Consider the following 16,278-nt stretch of genomic DNA (forward strand, 5'->3'; position numbering starts at 1 on the left):
TAATAGGAATCAGGGTGTGGAGAGAGGATCCCTGGCTCCCAGTAATACCAGTAATAGGAATCAGGGTGTGGAGAGAGGATCCCCGGCTCCCAGTAATACCAGTAATGGGGATCAGGGTGTGGAGAGAGGATCCCCGGCTCCCAGTAATACCAGTAATGGGGATCAGGGTGTGGAGAGAGGATCCCTGGCTCCCAGTAATACCAGTAATAGGAATCAGGGTGTGGAGAGAGGATCCCCGGCTCCCAGTAATACCAGTAATGGGGATCAGGGTGTGGAGAGAGGATCCCTGGCTCCCAGTAATACCAGTAATAGGAATCAGGGTGTGGAGAGAGGATCCCCGGCTCCCAGTAATACCAGTAATGGGGATCAGGGTGTGGAGAGAGGATCCCCGGCTCCCAGTAATACCAGTAATGGGGATCAGGGTGTGGAGAGAGGGTACCCGGCTCCCAGTAATACCAGTAATGGGGATCAGGGTGTAGAGAGAGGATCCCCGGCTCCCAGCAATACCAGTAATGGGGATTAGGGTGTGGAGAGAGGATCCCCGAATCCCAGTAATACCAGTAATGGGGATTAGGGTGTGGAGAGAGGTTCCCTGGCTCCCAGCAATACCAGTAATGGGGATCAGGGTGTGGAGAGAGGTTCCCCGGCTCCCAGCAATACCAGTAATGGAGATCAGGGTGTGGGGAGAGGCTCCCCGGCTCCCAGCAATACCAGTAATGGAGATCAGGGTGTGGGGAGAGGCTCCCCGGCTCCCAGCAATACCAGTAATGGGGATCAGGGTGTGGAGAGCGGTTCCCCGGCTCCCAGTAATACCAGTAATGGGGATCAGGGTGTGGAGAGAGGTTCCCCGGCTCCCAGCAATACCAGTAATGGGGATCAGGGTGTGGAGAGAGGATCCCCGGCTCCCAGCAATACCAGTAATGGGGATCAGGGTGTGGAGAGAGGTGTCCCGGCTCTCAGTAACAGGGATCGGTGTGTGGAGAGAGGATCCCCGGCTCCCAGCAATACCAGTAATGGGGATCAGGGTGTAGAGAGAGGATCCCCGGATCCCAGTAATACCAGTAATGGGGATCAGGGTGTGGAGAGAGGTTCCCCAGCTCCCAGCAATACCAGTAATGGAGATCAGGATGTGGAGAGAGGTTCCCCGGCTCCCAGTAATACCGGTAATGGGGATCAGGGTGTGGAGAGAGGATCCCCGGCTCCCAGTAATAGGAATCAGGGTGTGGGGAGAGGTTCCGTGGCTCCCTGTAATACCAGTAATGGGGATCAGGGTGTGGAGAGAGGATCCCCGGCTCCCAGCAATACCAGTAATGGGGATCAGGGTGTAGAGAGAGGATCCCCGGCTCCCAGTAATACCAGTAATAGGAATCAGGGTGTGGAGAGAGGCTCCCAGTAATACCAGTAATGGGGATCAGGGTGTGGAGAGAGGATCCCCGGCTCCCAGTAATACCAGTAATAGGAATCAGGGTGTGGAGAGAGGATCCCCGGCTCCCAGTAATACCAGTAATGGGGATCAGGGTGTGGAGAGAGGATCCCCGGCTCCCAGTAATACCACTAATGGAGATCAGGGTGTAGAGAGAGGATCCCCGGCTCCCAGTAATACCAGTAATGGGGATCAGTGTGTGGAGAGAGGTTCCCCGGCTCTCAGTAATACCAGTAATAGGAATCAGGGTGTGGAGAGAGGATCCCCGGCTCCCAGTAATACCAGTAATAGGAATCAGGGTGTGGAGAGAGGATCCCCGGCTACCAGTAATACCAGTAATGGGGATCAGGGTGTGGAGAGAGGATCCCCGGCTCCCAGTAATACCAGTAATGGGGATCAGGGTGTGGAGAGAGGGTACCCGGCTCCCAGTAATACCAGTAATGGGGATCAGGGTGTAGAGAGAGGATCCCCGGCTCCCAGCAATACCAGTAATGGGGATTAGGGTGTGGAGAGAGGATCCCCGGATCCCAGTAATACCAGTAATGGGGATCAGGGTGTGGAGAGAGGTTCCCTGGCTCCCAGCAATACCAGTAATGGGGATCAGGGTGTGGAGAGAGGTTCCCCGGCTCCCAGCAATACCAGTAATGGAGATCAGGGTGTGGGGAGAGGCTCCCCGGCTCCCAGCAATACCAGTAATGGGGATCAGGGTGTGGAGAGAGGTTCCCAGGCTCCCAGCAATACCAGTAATGGGGATCAGGGTGTGGAGAGCGGTTCCCCGGCTCCCAGTAATACCAGTAATGGGGATCAGGGTGTGGAGAGAGGTTCCCTGGCTCCCAGCAATACCAGTAATGGGGATCAGGGTGTGGGGAGAGGCTCCCCGGCTCCCAGCAATACCAGTAATGGAGATCACGGTGTGGAGAGAGGTTCCCCGGCTCCCAGCAATACCAGTAATGGGGATCAGGGTGTGGAGAGCGGTTCCCCGGCTCCCAGTAATACCAGTAATGGGGATCAGGGTGTGGAGAGAGGTTCCCCGGCTCCCAGCAATACCAGTAATGGGGATCAGGGTGTGGAGAGAGGATCCCCGGCTCCCAGCAATACCAGTAATGGGGATCAGGGTGTGGAGAGAGGTGTCCCGGCTCTCAGTAATAGGGATCAGTGTGTGGAGAGAGGATCCCCGGCTCCCAGCAATACCAGTAATGGGGATCAGGGTGTGGAGAGAGGATCCCCGGATCCCAGTAATACCAGTAATGGAGATCAGGGTGTGGAGAGAGGTTCCCCGGCTCCCAGCAATACCAGTAATGGGGATCAGGGTGTGGAGAGAGGATCCCCGGCTCCCAGTAATAGGAATCAGGGTGTGGGGAGAGGTTCCGTGGCTCCCAGTAATACCAGTAATGGGGATCAGGGTGTGGAGAGAGGATCCCAGTAATACCAGTAATGGAGATCAGGGTGTGGAGAGAGGTTCCCCGGCTCCCAGTAATACCGGTAATGGGGATCAGGGTGTGGAGAGAGGATCCCCGGCTCCCAGTAATAGGAATCAGGGTGTGGGGAGAGGTTCCGTGGCTCCCAGTAATACCAGTAATGGGGATCAGGGTGTGGAGAGAGGATCCCCGGCTCCCAGCAATACCAGTAATGGGGATCAGGGTGTAGAGCGAGGATCCCCGGCTCCCAGCAATACCAGTAATGGAGATCAGGGTGTGGAGAGAGGATCCCCGGCTCCCAGCAATACCAGTAATGGAGATCAGGGTGTGGAGAGAGGTTCCCCGGCTCCCAGTAATACCAGTAATGGGGATCAGGGTGTGGAGAGAGGTTCCCCGGCTCCCAGCAATACCAGTAATGGGGATCAGGGTGTGGAGAGAGGTTCCCTGGCTCCCAGCAATACCAGTAATGGAGATCAGGGTGTGGAGAGAGGCTCCCCGGCTCCCAGCAATACCAGTAATGGAGATCAGGGTGTGGAGAGAGGTTCCCCGGCTCCCAGCAATACCAGTAATGGAGATCATGGTGTGGAGAGAGGTTCCCCGGCTCCCAGCAATACCAGTAATGGGGATCAGGGTGTAGAGAGAGGATCCCCGGCTCCCAGCAATACCAGTAATGGAGATCAGGGTGTGGAGAGAGGATCCCCGGCTCCCAGCAATACCAGTAATGGAGATCAGGGTGTGGAGAGAGGTTCCCCGGCTCCCAGTAATACCAGTAATGGGGATCAGGGTGTGGAGAGAGGTTCCCCGGCTCCCAGCAATACCAGTAATGGGGATCAGGGTGTGGACAGGGGATCCCCGGCTCCCAGCAATACCAGTAATGGGGATCAGGGTGTGGAGAGAGGATCCCCGGCTCCCAGCAATACCAGTAATGGGGATCAGGGTGTGGAGAGAGGATCCCCGGCTCCCAGCAATACCAGTAATGGGGATCAGGGTGTGGAGAGAGGATCCCCGGCTCCCAGCAATACAAGTAATGTGGATCAGGGTGTGGAGAGAGGATCCCCGGCTCCCAGCAATACCAGTAATGGAGATCAGGGTGTGGAGAGAGGATCCCCGGCTCCCAGCAATACCAGTAATGGGGATCAGGGTGCGGACAGGGGATCCCCGGCTCCCAGCAATACCAGTAATGGGGATCAGGGTGTGGAGAGAGGTTCCTCAGCTCCCAGTAATAGGAATCAGGGTGTGGAGAGCGGTTCCCCGGCTCCCAGTAATACCAGTAATGGGGATTAGGGTGTGGAGAGAGGTTCCTCAGCTCCCAGTAATACCAGTAATGGAGATCAGTGTGTGGAGAGAGGTTCCCCGGCTCCCAGTAATGGAGATCACGGTGTGGGGAGAGGTTCTGTGGCTCCCAGCAATACCAGTAATGGGGATCAGGGTATGGAGAGAGGATCCCCAGGTTCCAGTAATACCAGTAATGGGGATCAGGGTGTGGAGAGAGGATCCCCGGCTCCCAGTAATACCAGTAATGGGGATCAGGGTGTGGAGAGAGGTTCCCCAGCTCCCAGCAATACCAGTAATGGAGATCAGGGTATGGAGAGAGGATCCCCGGCTTCCAGTAATACCAGTAATGGGGATCAGGGTGTGGAGAGAGGATCCCCGGCTCCCAGTAATACCAGTAATGGGGATCAGTGTGTGGGAAGAGGTTCCCCAGCTCCCAGCAATACCAGTAATGGGGATCAGGGTGTGGAGAGAGGTTCCCCGGCTCCCAGTAATACCAGTAATGGGGATCAGGGTGTGGAGAGAGGTTCCCCAGCTCCCAGTAATGGAGATCACGGTGTGGGGAGAGGTTCCGTGGCTCCAAGCAATACCAGTAATGGGGATCAGGATGTGGGGAAGAGGTTCCCCGGCTCCCAGCAATACCAGTAATGGGGAGCAGGGTGTGGAGAGAGGATCCCTGGCAACCAGCAATACCAGTAATGGGGATCAGGGTGTGGGGAAGAGGTTCCCCGGCTCCCAGCAATACCAGTAATGGGGATCAGGGTGTGGAGAGAGGATCCCCGGCTCCCAGCAATACCAGTAATGGGGATCAGGGTGTGGAGAGAGGATCCCTGGCTACCAGCAATACCAGTAATGGGGATCAGGGTGTGGAGAGAGGTTCCCCGGCTCCCAGTAAAACCAGTAATGGGGATCAGTGTGTGGAGAGAGGATCCCCGGCTCCCAGCAATACCAGTAATGGGGATCAGGGTATGGAGAGAGGATCCCCAGCTCCCAGTAATACCAGTAATAGGGATCAGTGTGTGGAGAGAGGATCCCCAGCTCCCAGTAATACCAGTAATAGGGATCAGTGTGTGGAGAGAGGATCCCCGGCTCCCAGTAATACCAGTAATGGGGATCAGTGTGTGGAGAGAGGTTCCCCGGCTCCCAGCAATACCAGTAATGGAGATTAGGGTGTGGAGAGAGGTTCCCCGGCTCCCAGCAATACCAGTAATGGAGATTAGGGTGTGGAGAGAGGTTCCCCGGCTCCCAGTAATACCAGTAATGGGGACCAGGGTGTGGAGAGAGGATCCCCGGCTCCCAGCAATACCAGTAATGGGGATCAGGGTGTGGAGAGAGGTTCCCCGGCTCCCAGTAATACCAGTAATGGGGACCAAGGTGTGGAGAGAGGATCCCCGGCTCCCAGCAATACCAGCAATGGGGATCAGGGTGTGGAGAGAGGATCCCCGGCTCCCAGTAATAGGAATCAGGGTGTGGAGAGAGGATCCCCGGCTCCCAGTAATACCAGTAATAGGAATCAGGGTGTGGAGAGAGGATCCCCGGCTCCCAGTAATACCGGTAATGGGGATCAGGGTGTGGAGAGAGGATCCCTGGCTCCCAGTAATACCGGTAATGGGGATCAGGGTGTGGAGAGGGGATCCCCGGCTCCCAGTAATAGGAATCAGGGTGTGGAGAGAGGTTCCGTGGCTCCCAGCAATACCAGTAATGGAGATCAGGGTGTGGAGAGAGGATCCCCGGCTCCCAGCAATACCAGTAATGGGGATCAGGGTGTGGAGAGAGGATCCCCAGCTCCCAGTAATAGGAATCAGGGTGTGGGGAGAGGTTCCGTGGCTCCCAGCAATACCAGTAATGGGGATCAGGGTGTGGAGAGAGGATCCCCGGCTCCCAGTAATACCAGTAATGGGTATCAGGGTGTGGAGAGAGGATACCCAGCTCCCAGTAATGGGGATCAGGGTGTGGGGAGAGGTTCCGTGGCTCCCAGTAATACCGGTAATGGGGATCAGGGTGTGGAGAGAGGATCCGTGGCTCCCAGTAATACCGGTAATGGGGATCAGGGTGTGGAGAGAGGTTCCGTGGCTCCCAGTAATACCGGTAATGAGGATCAGGGTGTGGAGAGAGGTTCCGTGGCTCCCAGTAATACCGGTAATGGGGATCAGGGTGTGGAGAGAGGATCCCCGGCTCCCAGTAATACCAGTTATGGGGATCAGGGTGTGGAGTGAGGATCCCCGGCTCCCAGTAATAGGGATCAGGGTGTGGGGAGAGGTCTTCATTCTTCCTACGCTCCGTGATGCCTCCCTGTCCTGTTAGGAGCCCTCAGAGGTCCTGGTATTAGACATGTACCGTGCTGTCTCCTATGTAGCAGCAGGAGAATGTAATCCGTGCACTCATTGCAGCAGCCTGACCACTTAGCTGTGACTGCCACACTGGCTATACATTGTCTATTGTGTGACCGTCAGCAGGTGGAAACTTACAGACTCCTTAATGTAAGAAAGAAATGTATAACATATGTGATTTGTCTGTGCCAAACCGTGCAGAGAGATCTCCAGCTGTTACATCTGTGTGATAACTCTCTCCTATTCACAGTCCTACACCGCACGTCTGTCTGACAATACACACCGGGTGCAGCCGTTCCCTCACTAATGATATCTGTATAATAAGCTGGAAAGTGTGTTTGTCTTGTATGCACGGCCAGAGTTTTGTGCCTAGCGCCACCAAATTTGGCATGGGGGTGTAGACAAGGATTAGGTTTTTGCCTAGGTTTGAACTTCATCAGGGCCATGGAGGTCAAGGCAATGCAGAGCTCCAACGTAAGAGCAGGGAGTCAGAGGAACCCCTATCACCCTGCACCTGCACTGACCGTTACTAGCCATGGTCCCAGCGCTGGTCTGCAGTGATTCTGTAAGTCAGTCTGCTCCTGATATACCCCATTACACAAGGTCAGAGAATACACACGCCTGCACTGTCATTTACTCCTAATTTGCATTGGTATCCAGGTGTGAATGACTTCTCAAGACTTTTCCCCTGTAGTATGCCACATTCAAACGTGATGTACTACTTTTCATATCTCAGAAAAGTGTGGTTCTTTTCAGGACCGGTCACTGTTAAAGCACAACCACAGACTAACTTTCAGAAAAGCCATGCCGCCAACTAAACGATCCAGTCTGGGTCGCAGCTCTCAGCTGCTAGTAGTAAAAAGTGTGGCAAGATGTGAAGGGACTTCTTCAGAGGAAATACCAGCATGCCGGGCAGCTCAGCAAGAGCGACAATCAGCTACTCGACAGAGCGATTCACTCAGTGCAAGGCTAGCTCACCAATCTGCTGATGCTGCTAGAGCCCACACTTACCACCTTATACAGATACTTTATAGCTAGACCTTGCTGTATCTGCTGTCTATTATACATAAACCCGCACATCACTCTGTTATGCTGATACCATAAATTACTAGTTAGCAGAATATTCCGACCATGTTCTTCCCTTTCCCCTCGTTCTTGGACTGGGTCTCACATGTTCTTGCGCTTCACCTTCAGCCTGGGCAGGAGGTCTTGGACTTGGTCATCCTTCTGAAGGACCTCCACCTTTCCCCAGGCCACAGTGTAACGGGTGTATGGAGATGTACAGTATGGCTGGCTCGCTCAGTGACTTATGACCTATGTGTGTGTGTGTGTCTCGCTCCACCTTTCCCCAGGCCAAAGTGTAACGGGTGTATGGAGATGTACAGTATGGCTGGCTCGCTCTGTGACTTATGTCCTATGTGTGTGTGTGTCTCGCTCCACCTTTCCCCAGGCCACAGTGTAACGGGTGTATGGAGATGTACAGTATGGCTCGCTCAGTGACTTATGACCTATGTGTGTGTGTCTCGCTCCACCTTTCCCCAGGCCACAGTGTAACGGGTGTATGGAGATGTACAGTATGGCTGGCTCGCTCAGTGACTTATGTCCTATGTGTGTGTGTCTCGCTCCACCTTTCCCCAGGCCACAGTGTAACGGGTGTATGGAGATGTACAGTATGGCTGGCTTGCTCAGTGACTTATGTTCTATGTGTGTGTGTCTCGCTCCACCTTTCCCCAGGCCACAGTGTAACGGGTGTATGGAGATGTACAGTATGGCTGGCTCGCTCAGTGATCTATGACCTGTGTGTGTGCGTCTCGCTCCACCTTTCCCCAGGCCACAGTGTAACGGGTGTATGGAGATGTACAGTATGGCTGGCTTGCTCAGTGACTTATGACCTATGTGTGTGTGTCTCGCTCCACCTTTCCCCAGGCCACAGTGTAACAGGTGTATGGAGATGTACAGTATGGCTCGCTCAGTGACTTATGACCTATGTGTGTGTGTCTCGCTCCACCTTTCCCCAGGCCACAGTGTAACGGGTGTATGGAGATGTACAGTATGGCTCGCTCAGTGACTTATGACCTATGTGTGTGTGTCTCGCTCCACCTTTCCCCAGGCCACAGTGTAACAGGTGTATGGAGATGTACAGTATGGCTCGCTCAGTGACTTATGACCTATGTGTGTGTGTCTCGCTCCACCTTTCCCCAGGCCACAGTGTAACGGGTGTATGGAGATGTACAGTATGGCTGGCTTGCTCAGTGACTTATGACCTATGTGTGTGTGTCTCCTCCACCTTTCCCCAGGCCACAGTGTAACGGGTGTATGGAGATGTACAGTATGGCTCAGTGACTTATGTCCTATGTATGTGATACAGGGCTCTCGGTAAATGCAGCGTGGAAGTGTACAAGAAGGTCGGGATGCTATACCCAGAGATGAGCGTCCACGAGCGGTCTCTAGACTTCCTTATTGAGTTATTGCACAAAGACCAGCTGGATGAGACTGTGAACGTGGAACCTCTCACCAAGGCCATCAAGTATTATCAGGTAATAGGGATTTACCAGGATACTAATTGTTACCCAGTAACACCAGGTCTGAGTGTGCGAGTGACCTGCATATTGCACTGTTTGTCCTACACCACACATAATAGTGAGTCCCACAAGTGTGATGTCTGTGTTGTAGCTCTCCATTCAGGACCTAATGTAATAGCAGCTTGTGCGTTGTGTGGTTTAGTCCCACTTAGCCCCTAAGCATTGCAGTGTTATTGTATGGTGTGATGGACCAGCACTAATCTTATCGTCCTCTTATTGGTAGCACTTGTACAGCATCCACCTGGCCGACCAGCCCGAGGACTGCACAATGCAGCTGTTCGACCACATCAAGGTGAGTGTGACCATATCAAGGGGAGATGCCTGGGCCTAGTAATGTGATGCTATGGGTGTGACTGGGACAGTACTGCACAGCGATGGGGGGAGGGGAGACGCCTTGGCCTAGTAATGTGATGCTATGGGTGTGACTGGGACAGTACTGCACAGTGATAGGGGGAGGTGTGAGCCTACTAATGTGATGCTATGGGTGTGACTGGGACAGTACTGCGCAGCGATGGGGAGAGTTGTCGGCCTAGTAATGTGATGCTATGGGTGTGACTGGGACAGTACTGTGCAGCGATGGGGGGAGGTGTGGATCTAGTAATGTGATGCTATGGGTGTGACTGGGACAGTACTGTGCAGTGATGGGGGGAGGGGAGACGCCTTGGCCTAGTAATGTGATGCTATGGGTGTGACTGGGACAGTACTGCACAGTGATAGGGGGAGGTGTGAGCCTACTAATGTGATGCTATGGGTGTGACTGGGACAGTACTGCGCAGCGATGGGGAGAGTTGTCGGCCTAGTAATGTGATGCTATGGGTGTGACTGGGACAGTACTGTGCAGCGATGGGGAGCAGTGTGGGCCTAGTAATGTGATGCTATGGGTGTGACTGGGACAGTACTGTGCAGTGATGGGGAGAGGTGTCAGCCTAGTAATGTGATGCTGTGGGTGTGACTGGGACAGTACTGTGCAGCGATGGGGAGAAGTGTGGGCCTAGTAATGTGATGCTGTGGGTGTCACTGGGACAAAACGGCACAGCGATGGGGAGAGGTGTGGGCCCAGTAATGTGATGCTATGGGTGTCACTGGGACAGTATGGCACCACGATGGGGAGAGGTTTGGGCCCAGTAATGTGATACTATGGGTGTGACTGAGATAGTACTGTGCAGCGATGGGGGAGGGGAGACCCATGGGCCTAGTAATGTGATGCTTTAGGTGTGACTGGGACAGTATGGCACTGCGATGGGGAGAAGTGTAGGTCCAGTAATGTGATACTATGGGTGGGACTGGGACAGTACTTCACAGTGATGAGTGAGGGGAGATGTCTGGGCCTAGTAATGTGATGCTGTGGGTGTGACTGGTACTGTACTGCGCAGTGATAGGGAGATGTGTGAGCCTAGTAATGTGATGCTATGGGTGTGACTGGTACTGTACTGCTCAGTGATGGGGGGAGATGTGGGTCTAGTAATGTGATGCTATGGGTGTGACTGGGATAGTACTGCGCAGTGATAGGGAGATGTGTGAGCCTAGTAATGTGATGCTATGGGTGTGACTGGTACTGTACTGCTCAGTGATGGGTGAGATGTGGGCCTAGTAATGTGATGCTATGGGTGTGACTGGTACTGTACTGCTCAGTGATGGGTGAGATGTGGGCCTAGTAATGTGATGCTATGGGTGTGACTGGTACTGTACTGCGCAGTGATGGGTGAGATGTGAGCCTAGTAATGTGATGCTATGGGTGTGACTGGTACTGTACTGCGCAGTGATGGGTGAGATGTGGGCCTAGTAATGTGATGCTATGGGTGTGACTGGTACTGTACTGTGCAGTGATGGGTGAGATGTGGGCCTAGTAATGTGATGCTATGGGTGTGACTGGGATAGTACTGCGCAGTGATGGGTGAGATGTGAGCCTAGTAATGTGATGCTATGGGTGTGACTGGTACTGTACTGCTCAGTGATGGGTGAGATGTGGGTCTAGTAATGTGATGCTATGGGTGTGACTGGTACTGTACTGCGCAGTGATGGGTGAGATGTGGGTCTAGTAATGTGATGCTATGGGTGTGACTGGTACTGTACTGCTCAGTGATGGGTGAGATGTGGGTCTAGTAATGTGATGCTATGGGTGTGACTGGTACTGTACTGCGCAGTGATGGGTGAGATGTGGGCCTAGTAATGTGATGCTATGGGTGTGACTGGTACTGTACTGTGCAGTGATGGGTGAGATGTGGGCCTAGTAATGTGATGCTATGGGTGTGACTGGGATAGTACTGCGCAGTGATGGGTGAGATGTGAGCCTAGTAATGTGATGCTATGGGTGTGACTGGTACTGTACTGCTCAGTGATGGGTGAGATGTGAGCCTAGTAATGTGAGGCTATGGGTGTGACTGGTACTGTACTGCGCAGTGATGGGGGGAGATGTGGGCCTAGTAATGTGATGCTATGGGTGTGACTGGTACTGTACTGCGCAGTGATGGGTGAGATGTGGGCCTAGTAATGTGATGCTATGGGTGTTACTGGTACTGTACTGCGCAGTGATGGGTGAGATGTGGGCCTAGTAATGTGATGCTATGGGTGTGACTGGTACTGTACTGCGCAGTGATGGGGGGAGATGTCTGGGCCTAGTAATGTGATGCTATGGGTGTGACTGGTACTGTACTGCGCAGTGATGGGTGAGATGTGGGCCTAGTAATGTGATGCTATGGGTGTGACTGGTACTGTACTGCGCAGTGATGGGGGGAGATGTCTGGGCCTAGTAATGTGATGCTATGGGTGTGACTGGTACTGTACTGCGCAGTGATGGGTGAGATGTGGGCCTAGTAATGTGATGCTATGGGTGTGACTGGTACTGTACTGCGCAGTGATGGGGGGAGATGTCTGGGCCTAGTAATGTGATGCTATGGGTGTGACTGGTACTGTACTGCGCAGTGATGGGTGAGATGTGGGCCTAGTAATGTGATGCTATGGGTGTGACTGGTACTGTACTGCGCAGTGATGGGGGGAGATGTCTGGGCCTAGTAATGTGATGCTATGGGTGTGACTGGTACTGTACTGCGCAGTGATGGGTGAGATGTGAGCCTAGTAATGTGATGCTATGGGTGTGACTGGTACTGTACTGCGCAGTGATGGGTGAGATGTGGGCCTAGTAATGTGATGCTATGGGTGTGACTGGTACTGTACTGCGCAGTGATGGGGGGAGATGTCTGGGCCTAGTAATGTGATGCTATGGGTGTGACTGGTACTGTACTGCGCAGTGATGGGTGAGATGTGGGCCTAGTAATGTGATGCTATGGGTGTGACTGGTACTGTACTGCGCAGTGATGGGTGAGATGTGGGCCTAGTAATGTGATGCTATGGGTGTGACTGGTACTGTACTGCGCAGTGATGGGGGGAGATGTCTGGGCCTAGTAATGTGATGCTATGGGTGTGACTGGGATAGTACTGCGCAGTGATGGGGTGAGATGTGGGCCTAGTAATGTGATGCTATGGGTGTGACTGGGATAGTACTGCGCAGTGATGGGGTGAGATGTGGGCCTAGTAATGTGATGCTATGGGTGTGACTGGTACTGTACTGCGCAGTGATGGGGTGAGATGTGGGCCTAGTAATGTGATGCTATGGGTGTGACTGGGTCAGTACTGTGCAGTGATGGGGGGAGATGTCTGGGCCTAGTAATGTGATGCTATGGGTGTGACTGGGATAGTACTGCGCAGTGATGGGGTGAGATGTGGGCCTAGTAATGTGATGCTATGGGTGTGACTGGGATAGTACTGCGCAGTGATGGGGTGAGATGTGGGCCTAGTAATGTGATGCTATGGGTGTGACTGGTACTGTACTGCGCAGTGATGGGGTGAGATGTGGGCCTAGTAATGTGATGCTATGGGTGTGACTGGGTCAGTACTGTGCAGTGATGGGGGAGATGTCTGGGCCTAGTAATGTGATGCTATGGGTGTGACTGGGATAGTACTGCGCAGTGATGGGGTGAGATGTGGGCCTAGTAATGTGATGCTATGGGTGTGACTGGGTCAGTACTGTGCAGTGATGGGGGAGATGTCTGGGCCTAGTAATGTGATGCTATGGATGTGACTGGGATAGTACTGCGCAGTGATGGGGTGAGATGTGGGCCTAGTAATGTGATGCTATGGGTGTGACTGGGATAGTACTGCGCAGTGATGGGGTGAGATGTGGGCCTAGTAATGTGATGCTATGGGTGTGACTGGTACTGTACTGCGCAGTGATGGGGTGAGATGTGGGCCTAGTAATGTGATGCTATGGGTGTGACTGGGTCAGTACTGTGCAGTGATGGGGGAGATGTCTGGGCCTAGTAATGTGATGCTATGGGTGTGACTGGGATAGTACTGCGCAGTGATGGGGTGAGATGTGGGCCTAGTAATGTGATGCTATGGGTGTGACTGGGTCAGTACTGTGCAGTGATGGGGGGAGATGTCTGGGCCTAGTAATGTGATGCTATGGGTGTGACTGGGATAGTACTGCGCAGTGATGGGGTGAGATGTGGGCCTAGTAATGTGATGCTATGGGTGTGACTGGGATAGTACTGCGCAGTGATGGGGGGAGATGTGGGTCTAGTAATGTGATGCTATGGGTGTGACTGGTACTGTACTGCGCAGTGATGGGGTGAGATGTGGGCCTAGTAATGTGATGCTATGGGTGTGACTGGTACTGTACTGCGCAGTGATGGGGTGAGATGTGGGCCTAGTAATGTGATGCTATGGGTGTGACTGGTACTGTACTGCGCAGTGATGGGGGGAGATGTCTGGGCCTAGTAATGTGATGCTATGGGTGTTACTGGGTCAGTACTGCGCAGGGATGGGGAGAAGTCTGGGCCTAGTAATGTGATGCTATGGGTGTGACTGGGATAGTACTGCGCAGTGATGGGTGAGATGTGGGCCTAGTAATGTGATGCTATGGGTGTTACTGGGTCAGTACTGCGCAGGGATGGGGAGAAGTCTGGGCCTAGTAATGTGATGCTATGGGTGTGACTGGGTCAGTACTGCGCAGTGATGGGGGGAGATGTCTGGGCCTAGTAATGTGATTATGTGGGTGTGACTGGGTCAGTACTGCGCAGGGATGGGGAGAAGTCTGGGCCTAGTAATGTGATGCTATGGGTGTGACTGGGATAGTACTGCGCAGCGATGGGTGAGATGTGGGCCTAGTAATGTGATGCTATGGGTGTGACTGGGTCAGTACTGCGCAGTGATGGGGGGAGATGTCTGGGCCTAGTAATGTGATTATGTGGGTGTTACTGGGATAGTACTGCGCAGTGATGGGTGAGATGTGGGCCTAGTAATGTGATGCTATGGGTGTTACTGGGATAGTACTGTGCAGTGATGGGGGGAGATGTCTGGGCCTAGTAATGTGATGCTATGGGTGTGACTGGGTCAGTACTGCGCAGGGATGGGGAGAAGTCTGGGCCTAGTAATGTGATTATGTGGGTGTGACTGGGTCCGCGTCGCTCTCCTCTGTTTGTGTATGTAATATGTTCCTCTTACGGTGCATGTCTGCTAATGTCTGTATGTGCTGGTGTGCCGTCTATGCAAGCTCTCGGTAACTTTGCCTTCTCTCCTACAGTTTACACAGAGCGCCCTGGACTGTATGGGGGTGGAAGTGAGCAGACTGCGGGCGTTCTTACATGTGAGTCATTGGCTGCCAGGACACGGGTGACATACAGCCCCCAGGGCTGCCCACACTTACCGCCTGACACCGATACTTTATTGATAGGCCTTGCGGTACCTGCTGTATATTATACATAAATCCACACATTACATAGTTATGCTGGTACCGTAAATTGCTAGTTAGCAGAATATTCCGGCCATGTTCTTCCCTTAACCCTCGTTCCTGGCGGGTGACGCTGCAGCACAATACTGCCGGCTGCCTTGCTGTCCCCGGAGTGGTTCTCACATGTTCTTGCGCTTCCACTTCAGCCTGGGCAGGAGGCCTCGGACTTGGTCATCCTACTGAAGGACTTGGACACCTCGTGCAGTGACATCCGTCAGTTCTGTAAGAAGATCAGACGCCGAATGCCGGGCACAGAGGCAGCCGGGATACCAGCGGCCCTCAGCTTTGGCCCACAGGTGAGAACCTCAGGTGCAGATGGCACGTTTCGTCTTACAGGCTCTCTGTCAGTACCAGGCGGTGATTGTGCATTATACTCAGACACCATACACAGGAACAGGTGTTACAAATGTCTCTAAAGTTATAGTGAAGTAGAAAATGAATGTTATTTCTGTAGAGGATTGAATGTTAGGCCTTTTATGTGCGTATAACGTGACTGTGGCTTTCTGCGGATCATCCAGGTTTCCGAGATGTTGTTGGACTGCCGGAAGCACCTGAAGTGGGTTGTGGCGGTATTCCAGGAGGTGGCTGCCGCTGGTGCCCAGATGATCGCTCCTCTTGGCGAGAACGAAGGTCTGCAGGCTTTGAAGCTGGAGAACGTGGCTTTCAAGGCTTCAGAGCAGGTGATGGGGAGAAGGCAGGATGTTCTCAGTGTATGACCCTGCAGTATGTCCTGGCTGCTACTGTACTTGGACAGGCTGTCTGTAGGACCCCTGGAACGCACATCCGGTAATAGCCTGATGTTTGTCTTCCTGCTTTATAGATCTACGGCTCAAAGGGCATCAATCCGTACGAGTGCCTCAGACAGTCCTGCAGCATCCTGATTGCCACCATGAACAAGATGGCCACTGCCATGCAGGAAGGGGAGTACGATGCCGAGAAGGCCCCCAGCAAGGTGAGTAGGCCCTACGTGTCACTGGGGAAACGTTCAGGTTATTGGAAATCAGCGTGTAATATAAATGATATATTGCTGTAAGTATATGTTATGTGTCGCAGCGCACGATCCTCAGGCCTCTCTCTTTCTTACCCTCCAGTTCCCACCTCCCGTAGAGCAGAGGGCGGCAGCCCTGCGAGCCGAGATCACAGACGCCGAGGGATTGGGTCTGAAGTTGGAGGACAGAGAGACGGTCATCAAGGAGCTGAAAAAATCCCTGAAAATCAAGGTGAACCCCGGAATACTTGTTATATTAATCAGGCCTGCGTGTAATGGCGCGGTGCTCATATATATACAGATGTAGCCATGCTCATCTTTGCTGCGATGCAGCATGCGGTAACACAGCTTGCCGCATCGCAGTAAGGTCAGCATGGCCACATCTGTGTGTAACCATGTTATGCTGCTGAGATACAGTCTAGACACTGGTGTCTCCTGTGAGTGAGACCGGTGCGCATGTTACTTATACTGTAAGTA

General features: G+C 53.4%; 1 protein-coding gene across 12 annotated transcripts in view; it reads left to right on the plus strand.

The window, feature by feature from the left end:
- DCTN1 (dynactin subunit 1) overlaps positions 1-16,278 on the plus strand; it is a 208,258-nt gene that overhangs the window by 178,876 nt on the left and 13,104 nt on the right. For all 12 annotated transcript variants that reach the window (XM_063925387.1, XM_063925388.1, XM_063925389.1 and 9 more), the window contains 7 exons: positions 8,812-8,980; positions 9,249-9,317; positions 14,607-14,669; positions 14,960-15,109; positions 15,332-15,493; positions 15,634-15,765; positions 15,905-16,033. In XM_063925387.1, coding sequence (XP_063781457.1) covers positions 8,812-8,980; positions 9,249-9,317; positions 14,607-14,669; positions 14,960-15,109; positions 15,332-15,493; positions 15,634-15,765; positions 15,905-16,033 — 874 coding nt within the window. The remainder of the gene's footprint in view (positions 1-8,811; positions 8,981-9,248; positions 9,318-14,606; positions 14,670-14,959; positions 15,110-15,331; positions 15,494-15,633; positions 15,766-15,904; positions 16,034-16,278) is intronic.

This window comes from Pseudophryne corroboree, chromosome 1 (genome assembly GCF_028390025.1).
Source record: "Pseudophryne corroboree isolate aPseCor3 chromosome 1, aPseCor3.hap2, whole genome shotgun sequence".
Taxonomy (NCBI): Eukaryota; Metazoa; Chordata; class Amphibia; order Anura; family Myobatrachidae; genus Pseudophryne; species Pseudophryne corroboree.